Raw genomic sequence first — 19,569 nt, forward strand, 5'->3', positions numbered from 1 at the left:
ATGTAGAAATACTGATATTACAAAACAACATATAATCCTATTGAAATCAAGCTCTTAAATGTGTGTCAAAGACGACCAGAATAATAAAGATTTAACCCTTTTGATTGTTTGTCTGGGCCCTACCTGCCACTAAGTCCTCATGATGACTCAACAATGACTAATTGTTGCTTCACACTTACAATATGCCATTACAATATAAGTTTCTTTGGGATAAGTCAAGTCTTAAGACAAGTCTCAAGTTTTGGTAAATCATATCTCATGTCACATTACAAGTCTCTCAGGGAAATTCTTCATAAGCATATTGCAAGTCAGTTGTAGGTCATACAGGGCTCTGAATGCTAATCTTTCAAAATTACGTGACACTTAAACATTTCCCTTTTACAGCTATGTAAAAGTATTTTTACATAGCTGATCTAAATTAGATCAGAGGATGTGTGTTGTGTGTCTCAAATAAAAACTTCTTTCTTTACTTACTATTCATCTTTGAGGTTTAAAAATCTTTAGAATCGTCTGAGTCTTATCGTATCCTCTCACCAGTTTCATGTCCAAGTGGTTATATGGAAGCATTTCACCACCTTGAGAGTTCTGACCCGAGGTTAGTTGTGTGTGCATTTGCGGGGAAGGATATCTATCCGGTATGGTAGTGGTTTGAGAAATTGGCTGCATTGTTCTTTTACATTTAGCTGTAACTTGAGTGATCTTCTGCACTCTGCGCTCTTCAATTGGCCCTCTTGCTATCATTCCATGTGTCATTAAGACATTTCTTTAATCTACATAGTTAGATTAGTAGTACCTTTACTAATGTTGCACGTCCCTTCTTTCGCTCTCATGCTCAAAGCTGGCATTTGAGCATGAAAGTAATCTGATAAGGTGTGGATAAATGCTGTGCATGGGCAGGGATAACAATTGAAATTACTCTAGGCTGCTTGAGCTGCAGGTTGTTCAGGTAAAATATTTAATAAGATATGGAATACAAATAGGAACTCTGCTTTAAACTAATAATACTGGAGGCAATTTAAGAGATCAGCAGTACTAGAATACTAAAGTAAGAGGTTTTCATAAAGTATGCAGGTACACACCTGACCAAGGTGAGAATTGGGGAGAGAAACTGTCAAGGTTAAACAGAGGTAGTATAGAAACCTGTCAAACTGTGAAGAACCGTGCTGGTTCTGCCAGGAGTCATTTCACACAGCCATTTCCTGTGGATATTCAAGTCTCCTACATTCACACTGCAGGGGCTTCAAGTATGTTGTCTCAGCAATGACACAGATTAATAGTGAAAGAAACAAGAGAGACATTTCATCCATTTGAAGAGCTAATTTCCTTTCTTCTCCATTCTGCTTTCTCTTATCTTTGCTCATCTCCACCTTTCTTCTTCTTTCTCCATGTCTTACCCTCCTCACTTCCTTTTATCCAGTCCCTGCACAATTTATCATAACATATTTATCCACAGTATAAATGATAAGAGTGTAATCCTGTCATTTTTTTTATTTAATCTGTCACCAGTATCACAGAAAGTTATACTTTATGTCCTTCTACACTGTGTATGTTATTGTAAGGTGAGGAAAATGTCTTCAGAGCATTACAAAGTAAAATCAAAGTATATCAAGTCTTCTCCATACTACATACTCCATACATACTCTATTCCCTCATTTTTACTTTAATCGTCTTGTATCATCTCTTCACATCAATGTACGTGCTACGCCTTTTCTCACATCCTTCTCTCTTGTCTGTCCTCTCAAGTTTATATACACAGTTTAAACAACATCTGCTGAAATGAAGAGAGAAACCCTTAGAGGGATGCAACATTGCACTGAGTCTCGTATAAACAGATAAGCCACACTTCTCCGTCACTTAACATAAACTTAACTTAAACCATTTCAGCTCTGAACCCAAAATAATAAAAACAGAGAGTGGGTTTAGTCTCGCCATGCAGTCTTTATCTGATGCACATTAAACACAACAATACTGAGAAGCATCCAACTTTTCAGTATAAATGGAAGTTTCATGGATTTAGAGAAAAACAACCTGATTTCATCTTGGGTGCCCTCCCATTTAAATATTTACTCAATATTTACTGGTGAGTCAAAGGGGAATTTACCCTGGCTGTGGGGATAAGGAAGGACCTTCATGAAAAAAACAAGCTGGTCAAAGTCAATTTGGCCAGCGTTATCAAAACAAGTGTTATCTGTGGAAGGCAAAAACTAGCCTTGTCACTATGACAGTTATTGACCCCAATTCCTTGTATAACTGGCTTACCAATAAAGTCAAACTTATGACCAACAAAGTCAATTTTCAACTCTATTGTGCTCTTAAAAGGTTTAACTGGGTGTTCACTTGAACAATAAACTGGACTGGACTAATCATTCAAAGGCACTATACAAAAAGGGTCAGAGCAGACTGTATCTGCTGAGGAGACTAAGGTCCTTTGGAGTGCAGGGAGCACTCCTGAGGACCTATTTCAACTCTGTGGTGGCATCAGCCATTTTTTATGCAGTGGTCTGCTGGAGCAGCAGCATCTCGACAGCCGACAAGAAGAGACTGAACAAGCTTGTCAGGAAGGCCAGCAGTGTGCTGGGGTGTCCACTGGATACGGTGGAGGTGGTGGGAGACAGGAGGATGATGGCCAAGCTGTCATCCCTGATGAACAACACCTCTCACCCCATGCAGGACACCCTGGCAGCTCTGTGCAGCTCCTTCAGCCACCGGCTGCTTCACCCCCGGTGTGTGAAGGAGAGGTACCGCAGGTCCTTCCTTCCCGCTGCTGTCAGGTTGCACAACCAGCTCTGCTCCCAGCAGACCACATGACACATGACAATAAAAACCTGTGCAATACAATACACTGTGCAATAATAGTTCTAATAGTTTTTCTGTCTGTAAATATAATATTTCAGTTATTGTTGTTTTTCTACTGTTTCTTATTGCTTATTTATAATACTTGTTTTTTTATTTCATTTTTTTTTTCATCTTGTCTTTCTTTTACTATGTCTCTTGTGTGCACTTTACTCTATGCTGCTGTAAGCCTGCAAATTTCCCCGCTACGGGACTAATAAAGGATTTATCTTATCTTATCTTATCTTATCTAATACTTAAACCAAGATTTTTACTGAAATTGTCACCTACCAGTCCCTTTAAGGTGGATCCTCCTTTATTACCTGAACTTGATGCACGTCACAGCCAGTTATAAATGTAGTTGTAAACAGGTAGTTTGACAATTTGAGCAACATACTTTGTTGCAGAATTAAATAAGAACCATACCACTCTCATATCTGTGTGGAGAGCTGAGAGGCAATTAGCGTAGCTTAGCATAAAGGTTGGGAAAGAGGAGAAACAGCTAGCAGCAGCTGGCTCTGTTCATCCAATCCCTCCATTATCTGTAACCGCTGATCCTTTTCAGGGTCGAGGGGGGGAGGCTCGAGCTGAGTCTGTTCAAAGGTAAATAAAAAAAATATACCTAACAGCAGCTCACAAGTTCACTAACTCACACGATGTATCTTGTTTGTTTCATTTTTTGCGTAAAAGCAAAAAATGATGGTCACGCTACACAGAGGTTTTTGTAGGATGGTTAAAGGTCTGTCTGTATAGAAATAAAAATGCACCATGTATCGCCCTCTTTTTATAGCTGCTTGTTATCAGTTTTTAAAATCTTTTGACTGAGCCAGAACTGTTTCCCCTTGCATCTAGTCTTCATCAAGGTGAAAGTAGATTGAAGTTCTTGCGGTACTACTACCCATACCTTCATCGCATCATATTGTTCCCATCCCACACCCAGCTGAGGCTTATGCAGTTTTAATACATAAAATTGAACAGATAAAACAGATCAAATGTTTTCTGTCCCCTCTTCCAGGTACTGCATACCGGCACTGAATCTTTAAGTGGTACTGAGTACGGGACGTAGGGGCCTACTTTAACCCCTTGTCTTCATGCTAAGCTAGGCTAACTGCCTTAGCCTAGCTTAGTGAGGTAACTGCCTTCCAGCTCTAGCTCCGCACTAAGCGTACTGACATGAGAGTGGTTTTGATTTCTCTAATCCAATTATTCCTCTAAAACCTTCAAAAAGATGCTTTTTTATAAATTATGTACACAGTATAGTTTGAGCATGGCCTCCGACCCTGGTCAGCATTTAAAGCCTTTTTAAATCTGACTTTGAAACTGGAAGAGTCACAATGTTGCTCATGCTGCCAAAGGCAATGTACAGAGAAAAGGCTCATGGGTACAATTTCTGTCAATAACTTACTCTACGAACACTGGACACATTCCCAGCAAGAAAGAGTGAAACTACATTTCCTTCTGTCAAGAATAATGTTCTTTTTTTTGTTTTTTCTTCATTTTGAAAGTTATAAACATCTTATCATACAGGGGAACCAGCCAACAGAGAACCATCTGCTCAATCTGGTTCGTGCTCTCATTTTTCATTTCATTTACACGTATTTGTTTATTGATTGTTTGTGTGTTTTAGCATTTACATTTTTACAGTCGCAGCATTGAGCAGCCTAACAACGTCTATACAGACTGAGGTACTTTGAAGTCACTGCTCACTGCTACGACTTGACTTTGATGATGCCTCAATTGTCGTAAGCTTTGAAGTTTAGTGAAGTTTAACTGTCTTACACTTTTAAAATCATACATATGCAAAGGACACACATGAACAAAGGGATGGGACGATGGAGAGACACAGAGCTGAAACAAATCAATAGTGACGATAACTCGAAGAGGACGGAGATAGAAGGAGAGAATTGATTACAGAGAAAGTTGGGAAGATGGAGAGAGTGATCAGGAAAGTAAAGAAAGGAGAGGACAGATATAAGACAAAAAGGACAGAAAAACTCAAACAAGTAGGAAAGAGTGAAAATCACCAGAGAGATAGGGAGAGTGACGGCACAGCAAACAATAAGACAAGCAGGAAGGAAACAACATGGTAAGAAGAGAGAAACAGAGGGAGAGACAACAGGGACAGAAAGCGCACATTCCCAGACTGACACCAAAGATGTTTGAACAGTAAATCTTTTTCTGCCCCCATGCTGTTTGATTGGGCCATTGTCATATGACTAACCAATTAACTTGACGACGCCTCCTAACAGGCCAGCCCCCTGCTGGCTGAGAATTATCTAAGTGCCACTTCAAATGTCTGTCTTTAAGAAAAACTGACTGAAAAAGCCTGAGACAACAGTATTGGGTAATCCCTTCAGGATAGCAGAAGGCGGCTGCAGATTCTGCTATTCTCTCTCTGTCACACTGTTGAGTAAAGGAGTACAGAAGGATTGATTAACCTTTGGTCATCAATCATCTTTTTAGGGGTTGAAAGTTGAACTTTGGAGCATTTGCAAAAAACTCTCTGAGCTAGTTTAGGCAGTCAACTACCCTACACTACACTCACATTAAATACTTCTCTCACTGCAACATACATCTAGCACATCCCTTTCATAATAGCTACTGATCTTTAAATTATATCTTTTAAAGATTTAAACTAATTTAAATCTTTAAATTAGTTTTGGTATTTACAACACCAAGGATATACATACTGATTTCTTAGCAAACATATTTTTTATTTAAGTCAGACTTTGAGGATTAGGCTGGAAATATTCAGTAGTTTTAAATATTGTACTTAAATCCCATAGAAAAAACAAATGAACAACCTGTTGGTTTGTCCCTCCAAAGTAAGAACTTTCTGTCTGTGGCTCATAGCCCATTTGTTGCTATTGAAGATATAAGTCTTTAAAAATGATAACACATGAGCTGGCTGGCCTAACTATGGGAGTTAATAAATTAACTATTTCTCATTAGTGAGTGAATCTAAAGCACAAGAGGAGCAGACTGATAATATTCAAGAGAGACTGAAAAAGCTGTTGGTATCTCAAGAGAACTGATCTCAGCTCAAGAATGAGGATGCAGACATTTCCTATGGTATGTGTGTGTGTGGGTGGGTGTGATTCACCTACCTGTTCTCAGGGTCTGGTGTGGTCATGGCTCGGGTTACACAACACATCTTGAGCGGTATGCACCTCCTGTCGCCCTGCAGAGACAGGGAGGGCAGGGTAGGAGAGCTCGGAGGGTCAAATGTGGAGAAGGAGGAGGAAGAGGAGGTGATGGTAGGGCTGCCAAGACGAGGAGACTCAGGAGGGGGGGTTTCCCAGCCGATCTCTGACACAGGGGAGCCCTTTGTGACATACGGTGTGGCCTCCCGCATGTACTTCACTGGGCAGAAAAGGAAGACAGAGATTTCCAGTATACAGTAAGACATGGTACAGAAGGTTGAACTAGGAAATGGAAGTAGCACATTTAGAGATTAAAATGCTCTGGAGATACTTTTGGTCAAAGTGGGGTGTTCATTTTGAACACATTACTTTGCTAATTATATAGGTGTAAAGCATATCATTGTTTCCGAAGGCACTACACATGTATAACACAACTACCCAAATTATGTTTAAAAGGCTATAAAAGTCACATCCACAGATTTCAGCTTCACTTTACACTGAGGTCTCTTGGCATTGGCATTGTTTTAACATAATTTAACATAGATTCCAATTCAAATCTGTGAAGAATCTACTGTTTGTTTGAACATCTTTTGACGTTGACCACATTTATTACATCAGATGCACCAAACAGATTGCTGTTTAAAAGGTTCACACGATTGAAGATAGTTTGTCTCAGAAACAGGATGTGGGGATACCACAGATGTTGAGATACACAGCAGAAATAGAAACTGTTTAATTATGGTACCTCTGAGACATTTTGCAAGTATTACAGAATGTCATGGGGCATCCGATAGAAAGATAACTCTCAGCAATATCTCTGTGCATAAATTATGCTTGAACTCAAGAAGTGAGGGTAGTCTGGAAACTTTTTTTGACTTGGAGTCTGTTCAATAGCTGGTTCAGGTTTGCATGAAAGGATGGATTTCCATCAAAGTAGACCTCAATCCATATGTTAAATATCAAAATAAATTGGTGTACAACTTGTTATTGTATTATGCAAATAAAGCATGATGCTTGTTGCACAGACGGCAGGAAACTCAGTTGATCAAACGATTACCTTCCAATGAGCTGACGCAGTTGGCCCTCTGTGCTGTCAATTTGAAATGATAACAGCAAACGTTGAAATGCTGACAGCCAAAATGGACTTAGGTGTTATGTATTCATGCTGTAAACTGCACTGATGAATCACACCTCATCTCTGCTGCTACAGGCAGGCAGCATCAAGAGAGTTATGGTCCTAAAAACACTGAACCTTCTGTACCTCCAAGGCCTCCAATACTCCCTCATAGGACAAGCACAACTTATGCTGCCAAACACCCCAGAAACGGCCTTTTCCAAAAGGTAAAACATAAAGCTTTACTTGTAAATGTCAAACTCAATCACTGGAGGCTCGAGCACCATTTTAACTTCCCCGTGTTTTTTTAGGGTTTGAGAAGGGGAGAAGAAAAGAGAAGACAGGACACATGTTTCAGCCAAAGACAGAAATAGAGAGGCAGACATAAAATGGGTGCTCAGTCTGCTTTCTATGTCCTGAATGTTCTGAATCCTTTGCTATGCCCTGGATGTTTAATTGGCATATCCTACTGTACGCGCCGCACATAATTGGCATATGGCTGGTGGCATTTGTAATCCAGCAAGTGAACTATTCTTAGAAGAAGCACCGTGGACCCCTGTGAGACTGTGTAACAAGCCTAACCGCCAACCTGTAGAGGAGAGATGACAGGCCGACGCATAACACAGAGGAGGAGACGTCCTCAATGGACCTGTGGTGACGACGTGATCCAATTACACAGCAGAATAACCCACACAGTGTAATCAGATTAAAAGACTGAAAATCCATTTGTTAAAATGCATCATAACAAGATACAATACAAGTAAATTCAACGGACTGAAAAGATCGAATCTGCTGCAGTTGGATGATGACAACCTTGTGTGGTTATGTTCGTTAGCGGCCACGCATTGATGAGGGCGAAGTGACACAAAGGCACATGTAGGATTTGGATTTAGAAAGGAAAATGCAACAAGGTCTTCAAATTTAAAAACGACTTAGTACAAAGATACACACACTGTCTGCCCCATCTCCTGTATGTTTGCTTGTGTGGACTTTGGAAATGACATACACAAACATATTCACTAGTAAGTATTTAATTAGACTGCTGTTATCAAATGCACTATTTAATTTATGATAGTGGCAAACTGTAGCTAAATCCCAACATGGTCAGTGAGCCACATTGTGCCTATTAAAATACTGATTCTAAAGATTTGTTTAGCTTCCTTTAAAGTTATCGTTAATGGAACTATTTAATTTCAGTTGCAATTGGGAATATAATTAATGCATGATACAACCTTACAAGTACAATACATCCGTCTAGTGTTTCAGGGGTTCTGTCCAAGGGAGAAATCTAAAGTTGAGTTATAAATCAAAACCCACGACTCCAGAGGACTCCCATTAACCTCTTGAATCAACCATAAATCTGGCTTCAGACTTTACAGGGCTTTACTGAATACTTACTTATGAGTGGAACAAAGAAAAACAGAGAAGTACTGATCAATTAATGTCACATTCTATTCATAAAAATCTGTATAACTTATTAGTTGTTTAAGCATTTCATCAAACAAAAAAGCCAAAAACTCTCTGGTTTCAGGGTCTAAAATGTTTGGCTTTCTCTCATTTATATAATTTAAATCAAATTTTGGGGGGTTTTGGACTATGGTCAGTCAACTGTGGGTTTTTTATATGATTAATCAAGTAAGAAATAATGAAAATGTTCCAGTCTTAATGAGGACAAATCATTTTTACTTTGAACTCAAAAGACACTACAATGATGTGGCCTAACAGCTTACTGACAGTCCACTTTCTGAACTGACTTAATTTAAACAAATCAAATGCAGCTTTTACACAAACATAATGTTAAGAGGGTGATTTGTCTTTGGTTAACATTTACAATGGCAGTCTGGAGGGAGGAAACGTAAACTCATGGAACAGCGTCACTGTGCCCAGAAATAGAGCTGCAACTGTTTCCAGCGGAGGGGAACATAAACGGGGTGGAGTCCATGTGATCATTACACTGGAAGTGTTAAAATGTGTGTGCATTCCCCTGGGTGGTGTTTCTATTTCATTACAGCACCAACACAGCCAACTCTGCACAATAACCTCAATAGCACGATGAGAACTTGGAGAGGATAGAGATTGTACCGATTGGGCCGTCATTTGAAAGCAACAGTTCCAAAAATCCGAATGCCCTCCCCCATCTGTCTGATTTTAGTTTTCCATTTTTCTGGCTCGTGCTTGAGACAAAGTGAGAGCATGCACATACACACACAAGTAAATCTTTTTTATTATGACTCCCACTCTCCACTTCATTTGGAAACAGTGGCTTGCTGTTTAAGGAGTCGTGATGCAGATGTCTGAATGGCAGTTCTTCACCAGAGACCAGCTGTACAACTCACCATTAAAAAAAGCCGCTTCCATTCATGATATTTAAAAATCATTCACTTAATTTTATAACTGTATTCAACCCCATTCACGAACACATCTTCCACGGAGGCAATTCATTTCTTCAGAAGTGTTCAGTTATGTCCACAACACACATTCACAGTGAATATTCACACACAGTCACAAACTCTGCTCTATACCACCAGATGTAATTACTATATCAGCCTCTTTGTATATTTTTCAACTAATTGTTCTTAACAGTATTTAATAAAGTTCAAAGTCATTGGACTTTATTCCAGATGCTCCAAATGGGGATTTTTATATGGTGAGAAAATGTACCAAAGGAAAAAAAAAAAAACCTCCTCTCATCAAGCCTGTGGGAGAGCAAGTCGGTTCAACATTGGTAGAAGCTGGAGAGAGAACAAAGCAGGGCAAAGAGGTAAAAAAGAGGAAAAAGGCTTTTACTCCTTGTCGGCAGCAGGTAGCTGGATACCACAGCAGCACAAAAGGCCTTTACAAATCCACCCTCAAGGCATCTTTTTGTAAGATTTGGACCAATATCTCAAAGAGTTCAAATGTCACCTTAACTGAACAATGAACAGTAACTCATCAACAGTAAGGTGAGGCCCCTTTTTAGAGAAGGAATTTGACTTAGAAGCTTAGGCAGAATTAGACATTGAACTCTGAACTTGATGTCAAACAGTAACTAACTCTCTGCAATATTGTAGCTTTCAACAAAAGGCATGGAATATGTTTTTACATAAGAAAGAAGACATTGATCTGTTGAAGATTTTTTCTCAAATTTTGGAATATTGAAGAGATAAAGTAAGCTGACAAGGGGCCAAAATGTTGGTGTCAGAAGCGTACTGCTTTCCATTTTGTAGCCAGAGTAGTATTGAGAATTGGAAGGTAAAGAGTCCGTGTAGAGAGCAAAACAGGAGGAAATCATCGGTCTAAATGGAATCTCTGCAATCCCACCTGCTGTCGTCTGACGATGATTTAGCTTTTTGGGATTTACATTAGCTTGAAAACTGGCTAGTTAATTAATAGGTCATAGTTTTTCTGTTGAACGTCATAATATATAATGCTGGCTGTAAATAGGGCCTTGATTATTGGAATGTGGAAATTTGAGTTACAGAAGTACAGTGAATTCTGTACAAAAAAAGTAAACTGAACAATTTGTGGTGTTCAAGAGCCCATTTACAAAAAAGTGAAGTAGATGCAAATACAGTAGATCTTCAGAAGGACGCGTTATATGTGACATCTCCATTACACCAAACAATAACCTTAATAGTATAGGTCAAAAAAACTCCCTCATATGCAAAACTGCAGTCAGAAAATCAACTCATATCCAACATATTGTCACAAAGTTCTGAGGCTGAACTTTTTGGGGGGGGTCGTAAATCTTTACCCTAACATTACATTACACTCATTTAGAAGATGCTTTTTTACCACCAATACGACTATTCGCCTAACCCTTCTCCTGAATAGCGATTGTCCACAGCTTAGCACATAGCATTCATAACAAGGCACTGCTGGTCTGTCAAGCTTCAAGCTCCACATGCTGAAGTGATGTGCATGCAGTTATAGCGAGAGTAAGATACTAGGCATTTAAATAAATAAAACCCCCATAAAAGAACACACACTGTCCTTTTAAAAGGGTAGCCATAGAAGGCTGTCTCAACCGTTTGGATGACCTAAACTTGATAATCTAGCCTACCAAAAGATGATAAAGTCTACCAGCAAAATAAAAGATTACCAACACGAGATGAAAATCCTTCTCTTGCTCCTGCTGTTTGAAATCATGGACAAATTATTAAAAATCACAAAGGATTCCAAGTTTGTTTGCCGTGATCAGCCACAGTAACGAAGGAGGCCAGACTTAGATTTAGCTTAATTGTTGCATTTAATCTGCATAGGACCAAGAGCTATACTGTACATGTCTCAAAAGACGCCAGGCCTAAAAAATGTTAAGTGCATCATCCATATTTAAACCTCACAGAATTATATGAAGGCATTTCATCAATGTTGGCTCACGAGAACCAAAATAAACAGTGGCATCTACGCCCCTGATGCAACAAGGATGTCACCATACAATAATTTACCCTGCTTAAAAAAAGAGGAACAAGTAAAACGCCCTTTTCTTTATCATCATCATCAATCTTTAAACCAGTGAGCTGTGTGCTACATGTTCCATTGATTCCATAACTGGCAACATAAACCACCATACTTGCTCAAAACCACAACCACAGATAGTGTGAACAGATGCTAGTCTTTACAGTAGGCTGTCGACTCATCTACAGTGACACGGACTGAACAGAAGTCTAGTGAAGCTGAATAAAAACTTCTTATTTTTATGGCTAATTTTTGACCCCAATCTTAAATGTCTATCAAACTCTCAATTTAGGCATTTAAGTAAAGTATTTTTTACCAGGACAAAAGCAAACACAATGTCGGATACAAAAACACAATTCTTCTTACACCTGGAGGGAAAAAGCTGTTTTTGTCTTCTTCAACAAAGCCAACAGGAAAAAACGGATGAGCTTTGACTCTCTGACTCAGCTTTTGTTTTGGCTGTATAAACATTCACAGAGGAATGCATGATTCAATCCGTTATCTTCACCACAACAAAAGCTGTTGCTGTTAGCATCATCACCGTCATCTGCTCTGACTCAGACTCCACCAACAGTAGCAGAGGAGATGGTAGTTTCTCTAATGACATAAACAGACAGCTGATAAACTCATTGTCTCTCTCTCTCTTTCTTAGTCTCTCCCTCACATACACACTTAGCTCGCTCAACCACATATATTGACTGTAGCGTCAGACTAGACTACACTGCTGATGTGTAAACTTGATTACACACGTGCATATACACATTGCTGGACACACTGCTGACAGCAGCACATAAACACATCCACAGACAAACCCATCCAGATGTCAGGTGATGACAGGTAGGGCTTGTTGGGGGAGCTTACAGGACACTGACTCATTTCCTGTCTGCTGGAGTGTGGCAGATGTACTTTTTTGTATTCTGACTTTCAGTTCCTAATTTCTTCTTCTTTCATGTTCAGGCCCTTTGGAGTTATTTTGATGTCTACTAACAAAAACCTACAGTTTGAGGCTGTGTGTCTGCACTGAAATACACCTTGGTTTATTTTCCTTACAGAGTGTAACTACTGCTGGTTTCAACATTCAGTGTTTTCATACACCATTCCTCATCATATTTTCACATTATGATCAACACTATCTCTATTACTTTAATATGGTTTCCTGTATTTGACATCGACTGACCGTTGGCTAAACCCCTCACCCAAATATTGTCTACTCATACAGTAGCTTAGCACCTTTGGATTACGTCGCATAAGATGTATGTGGGGTTGCAGTATGAGCAATACTCAGAATTTAATGAGTTTGGAGGGTTGAGTCTTTTTTCAATGACAAAGCAGGGCAGAGCTAATAGGAAAGTGTCAATTTCACTACATGCTTCTGTGAAGAAAAAAAAAGAACAGCCTTTTCACACCTCAAACAAATAATATACTCAGTATCCTCAACACCACTGGCTACTCAGACCACCTGTACTACTCTGAGGTCAGAAAATCAATTTAGCCTGTTAGCAGCAAGCCAACCTTGGGAAGTCTTTGTTCAGTGCACATGTGACGTGTTGAATAATCACACAGCCTAACACATAAATGTTTTCCTAACAAAGAATCTGACATCTCCTTCTGGCACTAAAGCACTTTGTAATCTAAATATGGGAATCATTTTTACATTTGAGACCATCCTTAATTATAAACACAAGTGAATTGAGCTACACAATTCTCTAAAGGAATTTCTCATCTCTTTTTTATTTTAATCAAATTGCTCTTTGTGCTGAGGGGAAAATAAACCTAACACCCACATGCTTGGACTGAATTTTCAATCATTATGCAAAACAATAATACAAAAATGAAAAGAATGGGAGGAAAGGGAAACGATGAGGGCAGAACAAGGACAGCTGTGAACATTAAGAGCAGTTATCCTTGTGCGACCGCCTCCTTCACCAGGGACTTATGAAGTTGTTTACCACCGGAAGGTAAACGGGTTGTGTGTCCTGATGTTCCCATCCACAGCATCTAACAGGTTTTCTGTGGGCCGTTGGCAAGTGAAGGCAGCATCTGCTAAGAACAGTGTCTTTTTGAGAGAGAAGTCCAAATCTTGCATACTTCTCTCCGGCACACACCTGGCCATTAGAGCTTTTATACTTAAGACATCTTGACCTGAGGTAAAGCACAGGTGTATGATAAAATGAATAATGGCTGAATTCCACATATTTACTTCAGTTTCAGCGTCTCTCCATGGCACACTGGGACACTTGCATAGAGCAGAGCAAACCTTAACGTTATTAGTAACACCTGTGCTTTTCTTACAGTGACAAGTCAAAATGTCTGCTGTGAAAGAGGCCAATCGCTGCATGAAGCTTTTCAGATTGTCTGTCTGGAAAAGTTTAAAAAAAATTGTCGGATGCAACCCTCTCCAATTGTAACGTCAAAAAAGTGTGCAGCTTTTAGACACTGTTGGACAATTCATCTAGCACTTTGCTTGAACCATACTGAGGTGTTTGTGACCTTGAGCTGTTCTGGGGCAGAAGAGCAGGTCATATTGAAAATAGGCCTTTCTCACAGCAGACATGTTGGCTTGTCATAGTAGGATAAGCACTGCTGTAACTAGTAACATTAACAATTGCTTCATTCTATTCAAGAGCACGCACGCACGATACCAAGATCCTGAAATCAAAGCAGCTACATGGAATTTGGCCATCATTATTTTCATAATTAACATCTGTGCTTTTCTATTGAGACAAGTCAAATTGTCCCCTATTTGCCACACAACCTCCTACCAATGGTGTGATTTTTTTTCGCAGCAGACATTTTGACTTATTTGACAGAATAGCAAAAGCACAGGTGTGACTAATTACATTAACAATGGCTTTGTTCTATTCAACAAAGCCAGGTCAAAGGTGACCTGATTAGGCAGTGCTCCAGGTGGACCTCATCAGCTCACATAATTATCTCTAGTGTGACTAGAGATAGTTGCAGTGAGTTGCAGTGCACTGTACAATCTATACAGTGCTTTGAATAAGCATTATTCTGTACCAACTGTATACCATCGGAATATAATTCTGACATATAATGTCTGATCCCCATAGGGAAAGTCACTTTTGACTTGTCAGACTGCATGCTGAGCCACAGAACAGAACCAGCAAAGAGCCGGCGTCTTGCTCAGGGGACACTTCATGAAAGCGGATGCTCTCTGACACGGGGGCTTGAACTGCGATCCTCTCAGCTTTTGACCGTGGTGTCGTTCTGCTGCTCTCTTACAGACTGTATTAGGCTGAAGTGAGTGGTCCCTGCTTATTTTAGCTGAATTTGTTCTCCATCTTCCCGAAGAGTTTTCAAGATGGCTTGTCAGTAATACAATAAAAAAAAATAACACATATCACAAACACGCAGATACAAGGTCTCTTGCATACGCAAAAATCACTACGTTTTACACACACACACACACACACACACACACACACACACACACACACACACACACACGCACAAAGACACACATTCCTCTCCCATGAGACATGTACTATTTCTCTTAACAGCTGAATACAATGTTTCCTCCTGATCTCCTTCCTCATGTAACACAGTCTTTTTTCATATTTTGGAGGGTGGCTTAAACTCAGAAAAAAAAAAAAAAAAAAAAAAAAGGATTAAATTACTAATTTTCACGTTGTTTGTTTTTTCATTTGAAATTAAAGTCAACATGCTGAGTTACGTGTTAAGAGATCCATCACGCCCCCAGAGATCCATGAAACCCCTTGAAAATGCACTTTGTCTCTTTGTCATGTTCCTCTATGTTTCACTGCTTTGGCAAATTAATACTATCTCTATTAAATGGCAGTTGTGGAGAACTTCTCTCTCTGTGTTACCCTTAAGTTAACCCTCGCTGTAGTCTTTATAATCAGCCTCTTAGCCTCCCTCGTTAGCTCTCCTTCTGTTCCGTCTATTTCTATCTCTCTCCCTCTCAGCACTTTCCCCATTAAATTCACATTTCAGCTATGACCTCCTCCCATCGCTCTCTCTCCCCCGTCTTCTTCGCCTGCTCCATTCCTTCCTTCTTATCTCGCTAAGTTTTCAGCTGGGACCTGCTTTTTCCTCTGCAGTATAGCCTGTGTGTCCCCCTGGGAATTATCATCACCATGCTCACATGTGTGTATATAAATAAGAGAGAGTGTGTGCGTGTGTGTGTGTGTGTGTGTGTGTGTGTGTGTGTGTGTGTGTGTGTGTGTGTGTGTGTGTGTGTGTGTGTGTGTGTGTGTGTGTGTGTGTGTGTGTGTGAGCGAGCGAGAGACACTTTGTTCTTACTGTCTTGGGTCCAAGAGTGCTAACAGGAACAGGAATAAAATACTCAGAAGTGAGCATTTTCCGGTGTATGAATGTGTGTCTTTTTGTGCTTGTAAACTCATGCGTGTGCGCAGAGTGGAATCTGCCTGCCATCAGCCTAATTTTCATCTTCACTTTTGGCTAAAAACAACTGCACAACACAGACTTGGCTGCACTGCTCACCTGAACGAATTGAAAGCAGACGTGTACGTGCGTGCGTGCATAGCCTACCATGATTCTCCCATGGCACCTCTGGTTGCATAATAACAGTTTCCTTCTAAATCTGAACTGTTCTTTTGTGCAAAGAGGCAGCCAGTCAGTCACCTGTTTCACAACTACAGAATAAACTCAGGGCGTCCTGCAAAGTTGCACTGCGTAGGCTACACGGTGAAGTAGAGCGCTGCAAATAAAATACATTTTCAGAGAAGAAAAGTTTCACTTCAGTTTTGTAGCCTGGGTGATTGTCAGGCGACAACATTGACAATTTTGACTTTGTAAATGAATTGGAAAACACAGTTGATAAAATGAGATATGGATGTTAACAATAAGTTTATTTATTCGCTCTTGCTACTAACCAGTAACTCCATTCTTTAATGGAAAGTAAAATCACATCTAACAGCATAGGTTTTTAATCCCAGCCTTCAGTACTCAGAGCCCTCCTGCTTTTCCTCTAATCGGGGAGTAATTTGCACCTGGGGCGCCAAGTGAATGCAATCAACTGGCAGGTAGGACAGAAAACTTGCAATACTTTGTGTGCTGAGGACCAATGACCTGCTGGATGACATGTAAAAACAGCACACAGGGGATGAGAAACTCAGCCTTTTTATACAGCATGTTTCCTTCCCTGAAGGATTGGGTTCCCATGCATGTTAAGACTGACAGTTCCCTTGGGGATCGTTGAGTCTGGTTATATTGGGCTTCCATAAAAATGAGTCGGAAAACAGAAGGACATTGGCTAATATGAGGTCTAACACTCACGTGGGCTTCCTAAACCTTATCTTGAGGGCGGCTGTGGCGTAGTGGAGAGCAAGGTAGTTCTCCAATCAGAGGGCCGGTGGTTTGATACCCGGCTTCGGCAGTCGATGTGTCCTTGGGCAAGACACTTAACCCCAAGTTGCTCCTGAAGGCTTGCCATCGGTGTGGACTGGATGATGAATGTTAGTTAGAGTCTGATGGTGGCACCTTGATGGTAGCCTGTCATCAGTGTGTGAATGGGTGAATGATATGTAACATACTACTGACTGTAAGTCGCTTTGGATAAAAGCGTCTGCTAAATGACTGTAATGTAATCTTGTGGGAGTTCATGCGGTATTCCCTAACCCACATTCTTCACCTTTGGGTCCCCTATTGTTGATTTCATCCTCTCACTCACAAGCTACGTTGTGCAAATTTAGCAAAGTCTTCTGACAGCTGAAAAGCTTTCCATTAAATATATTTCATACCAATGGTTTTTTTTTTAGGAATATTTCAACATTTTGGGTCATTATTCTTTCTTGCCAAGTTGTTTTTTGCCTAATCTTCATTTTGCGGTAAAGTCAAATGTTGAGCATCAGGATACAGTTCTAGTGATGCTGAAGTACAATGTCTTGTTATTGGAGAATGGTGGGTTACCACACAAAGACATTTGAACTTAAAGAAGGTCTTGGTTGACACACACACACACACACACACACACACACACACACACACACACACACACACACACACACACACACACACACACACACACACAGTGTCTGTCCAGCCTGCCTACCTTCAAGTGTCACCTCTTTCCCGGCCCGTTTCAGAACCTGCACAGCCTCGTCATGGGTCGCATCCCGCAGGTTCACACTGTTCACAGACAGGATCGCATCCCCGACATACAGAGCCTGTGTCTGGTCCGCTGCGAGTCCCTTGAATATCTTACTGATGAGAATGGGCATTTTATTCTCCTTCCCCCTTTGATGCTGATCCCAAGTCCTCCGACGTCCTGCTTGGTCACCTTAACGCACCGTTTTCTGTTCGCGACCGCCTCCGGGACTCGCTCCGGGAGGTCCGTGGACGCGTTGTTGGAGTTGGCGTTGTTGTTATCCAGGTAAGACCCGTTGACAACCCCGTTGGAGTTGACGCAGCTCTCCTCGCAGCTCAACGTGAGCGCTTCCTCGTTTAAGTTGACCCAAACTTTGTGCCACCGCTCCCGAACCAAAACCTCAAGAAATCCACTTTTTTGGACTCCGCAGGCACCTGAAACTCCCCTTGTTATTACCACCGCCATTTCTTTCTTAAAAAGACATGTGGTTTTGTTGCTCTCACACATTAACTTCCACACTCTTGTCTCTGGACTTTGCCCCCTCTGAAGTTTTCTGCGGGACTTATGAAGCGTCCCGACCGCAAGCTGCTGCCCGCTCCGCCTGCCCGAGATCCTGATCTGCTGCTGGGTGGAGTTTGCTCCCCCTCCGTCAGCCGATCCCCTCTCCAGATCCTGCATGCACAAATATGTGTTCATCATTTCCCCCAAACAAGACAGTTTAAAGTTAAACAAGACACATTTACAAATTATTATTATATTCCTTTATTGATCCCCATGTGGGAAATTCTGGTGTTGCAGCAGCTCAACTAGTCTAGTCATATTTGAGATTAGTCTTTTGGTTTAAATATGTGTTTTAGAGTAGCTGCCATAAAAAAAAAAAAAGGACCAGTATTGTCCTATAATGACTCATAAAATCGGATTATCGTTTTACTGACAAAATATTATTATTATTATTATTATTATTATTATATTATTATTATTATTATATTCCTTTATTGATACACAGCTAACTACACAGAAACAGATAATAAATACAAATTATACAATAAAATAAAAATAGAATAAAATAAAAAATAAGAATACAAATAAAAAAATGTACAGTATATGTTATATATTAAATATATAAATTCAAGTGTTGCAGCAGCTCAACTACACAGAAACAGATAATAAATACACATATTATACAATAAAATAAAAATAAAAATAGAATAAAATAAAAAATAAGAATACAAATAAAAAAATGTACAGTATATGTTATATATTAAATATATATTAAATATATAAATAGCAGCTCAACTAGTTAGTCATATTTGAGATTAGTCAATATGTAAGATCAAAATATTTCAACATTATAATGACTCATATATTATTGTATTAAAATATTATTATTATTATTATTATATTCCTTTATTATATTATACAATAAAATAAAATTATACAATAAAATAAAAATAGAATAAAATAAAAATAAGAATACAAATAAAAAAATGTACAGTATATGTTATATATTAAATATATATTAAATATATAAATTCAAGTGTTGCAGCAGCTCAACTACACAGAAACAGATAATAAATACACATATTATACAATAAAATAAAAATAGAATAAAATAAAAAATAAGAATACAAATAAAAAAATGTACAGTATATGTTATATATTAAATATATATTAAATATATAAATTCAAGTGTTGCAGCAGCTCAACTACACAGAAACAGATAATAAATACACATATTATACAATAAAATAAAAATAGAATAAAATAAAAAAATAAAAAAAAAAGAATACAAATAAAAAAAAAATGTACAGTATCAGTAATGTTATATATTAAATATATATTAAATATATAAATTCAAGTGTTGCAGCAGCTCAACTACACAGAAACAGATAATAAATACACATATTATACAATAAAATAAAAATAGAATAAAATAAAAATAGAATAAAATA

At 39.2% G+C, this 19,569-nt stretch overlaps 1 protein-coding gene across 1 annotated transcript in view; it reads right to left on the minus strand.

The window, feature by feature from the left end:
* Positions 1 to 18,264, minus strand: part of sntb1 (syntrophin, basic 1) — a 36,583-nt gene extending 18,319 nt beyond the window's left edge. Inside the window, 3 exon segments of the mRNA XM_054622037.1 lie at positions 5,940 to 6,195; positions 17,582 to 17,761; positions 17,764 to 18,264. Coding sequence (XP_054478012.1) covers positions 5,940 to 6,195; positions 17,582 to 17,761; positions 17,764 to 18,124 — 797 coding nt within the window. The 5' untranslated portion in view covers positions 18,125 to 18,264.
* Positions 18,265 to 19,569: the final 1,305 nt, after the last annotated feature.

This window comes from Anoplopoma fimbria, chromosome 20, assembly GCF_027596085.1.
Source record: "Anoplopoma fimbria isolate UVic2021 breed Golden Eagle Sablefish chromosome 20, Afim_UVic_2022, whole genome shotgun sequence".
Classification (NCBI taxonomy): Eukaryota; Metazoa; Chordata; class Actinopteri; order Perciformes; family Anoplopomatidae; genus Anoplopoma; species Anoplopoma fimbria.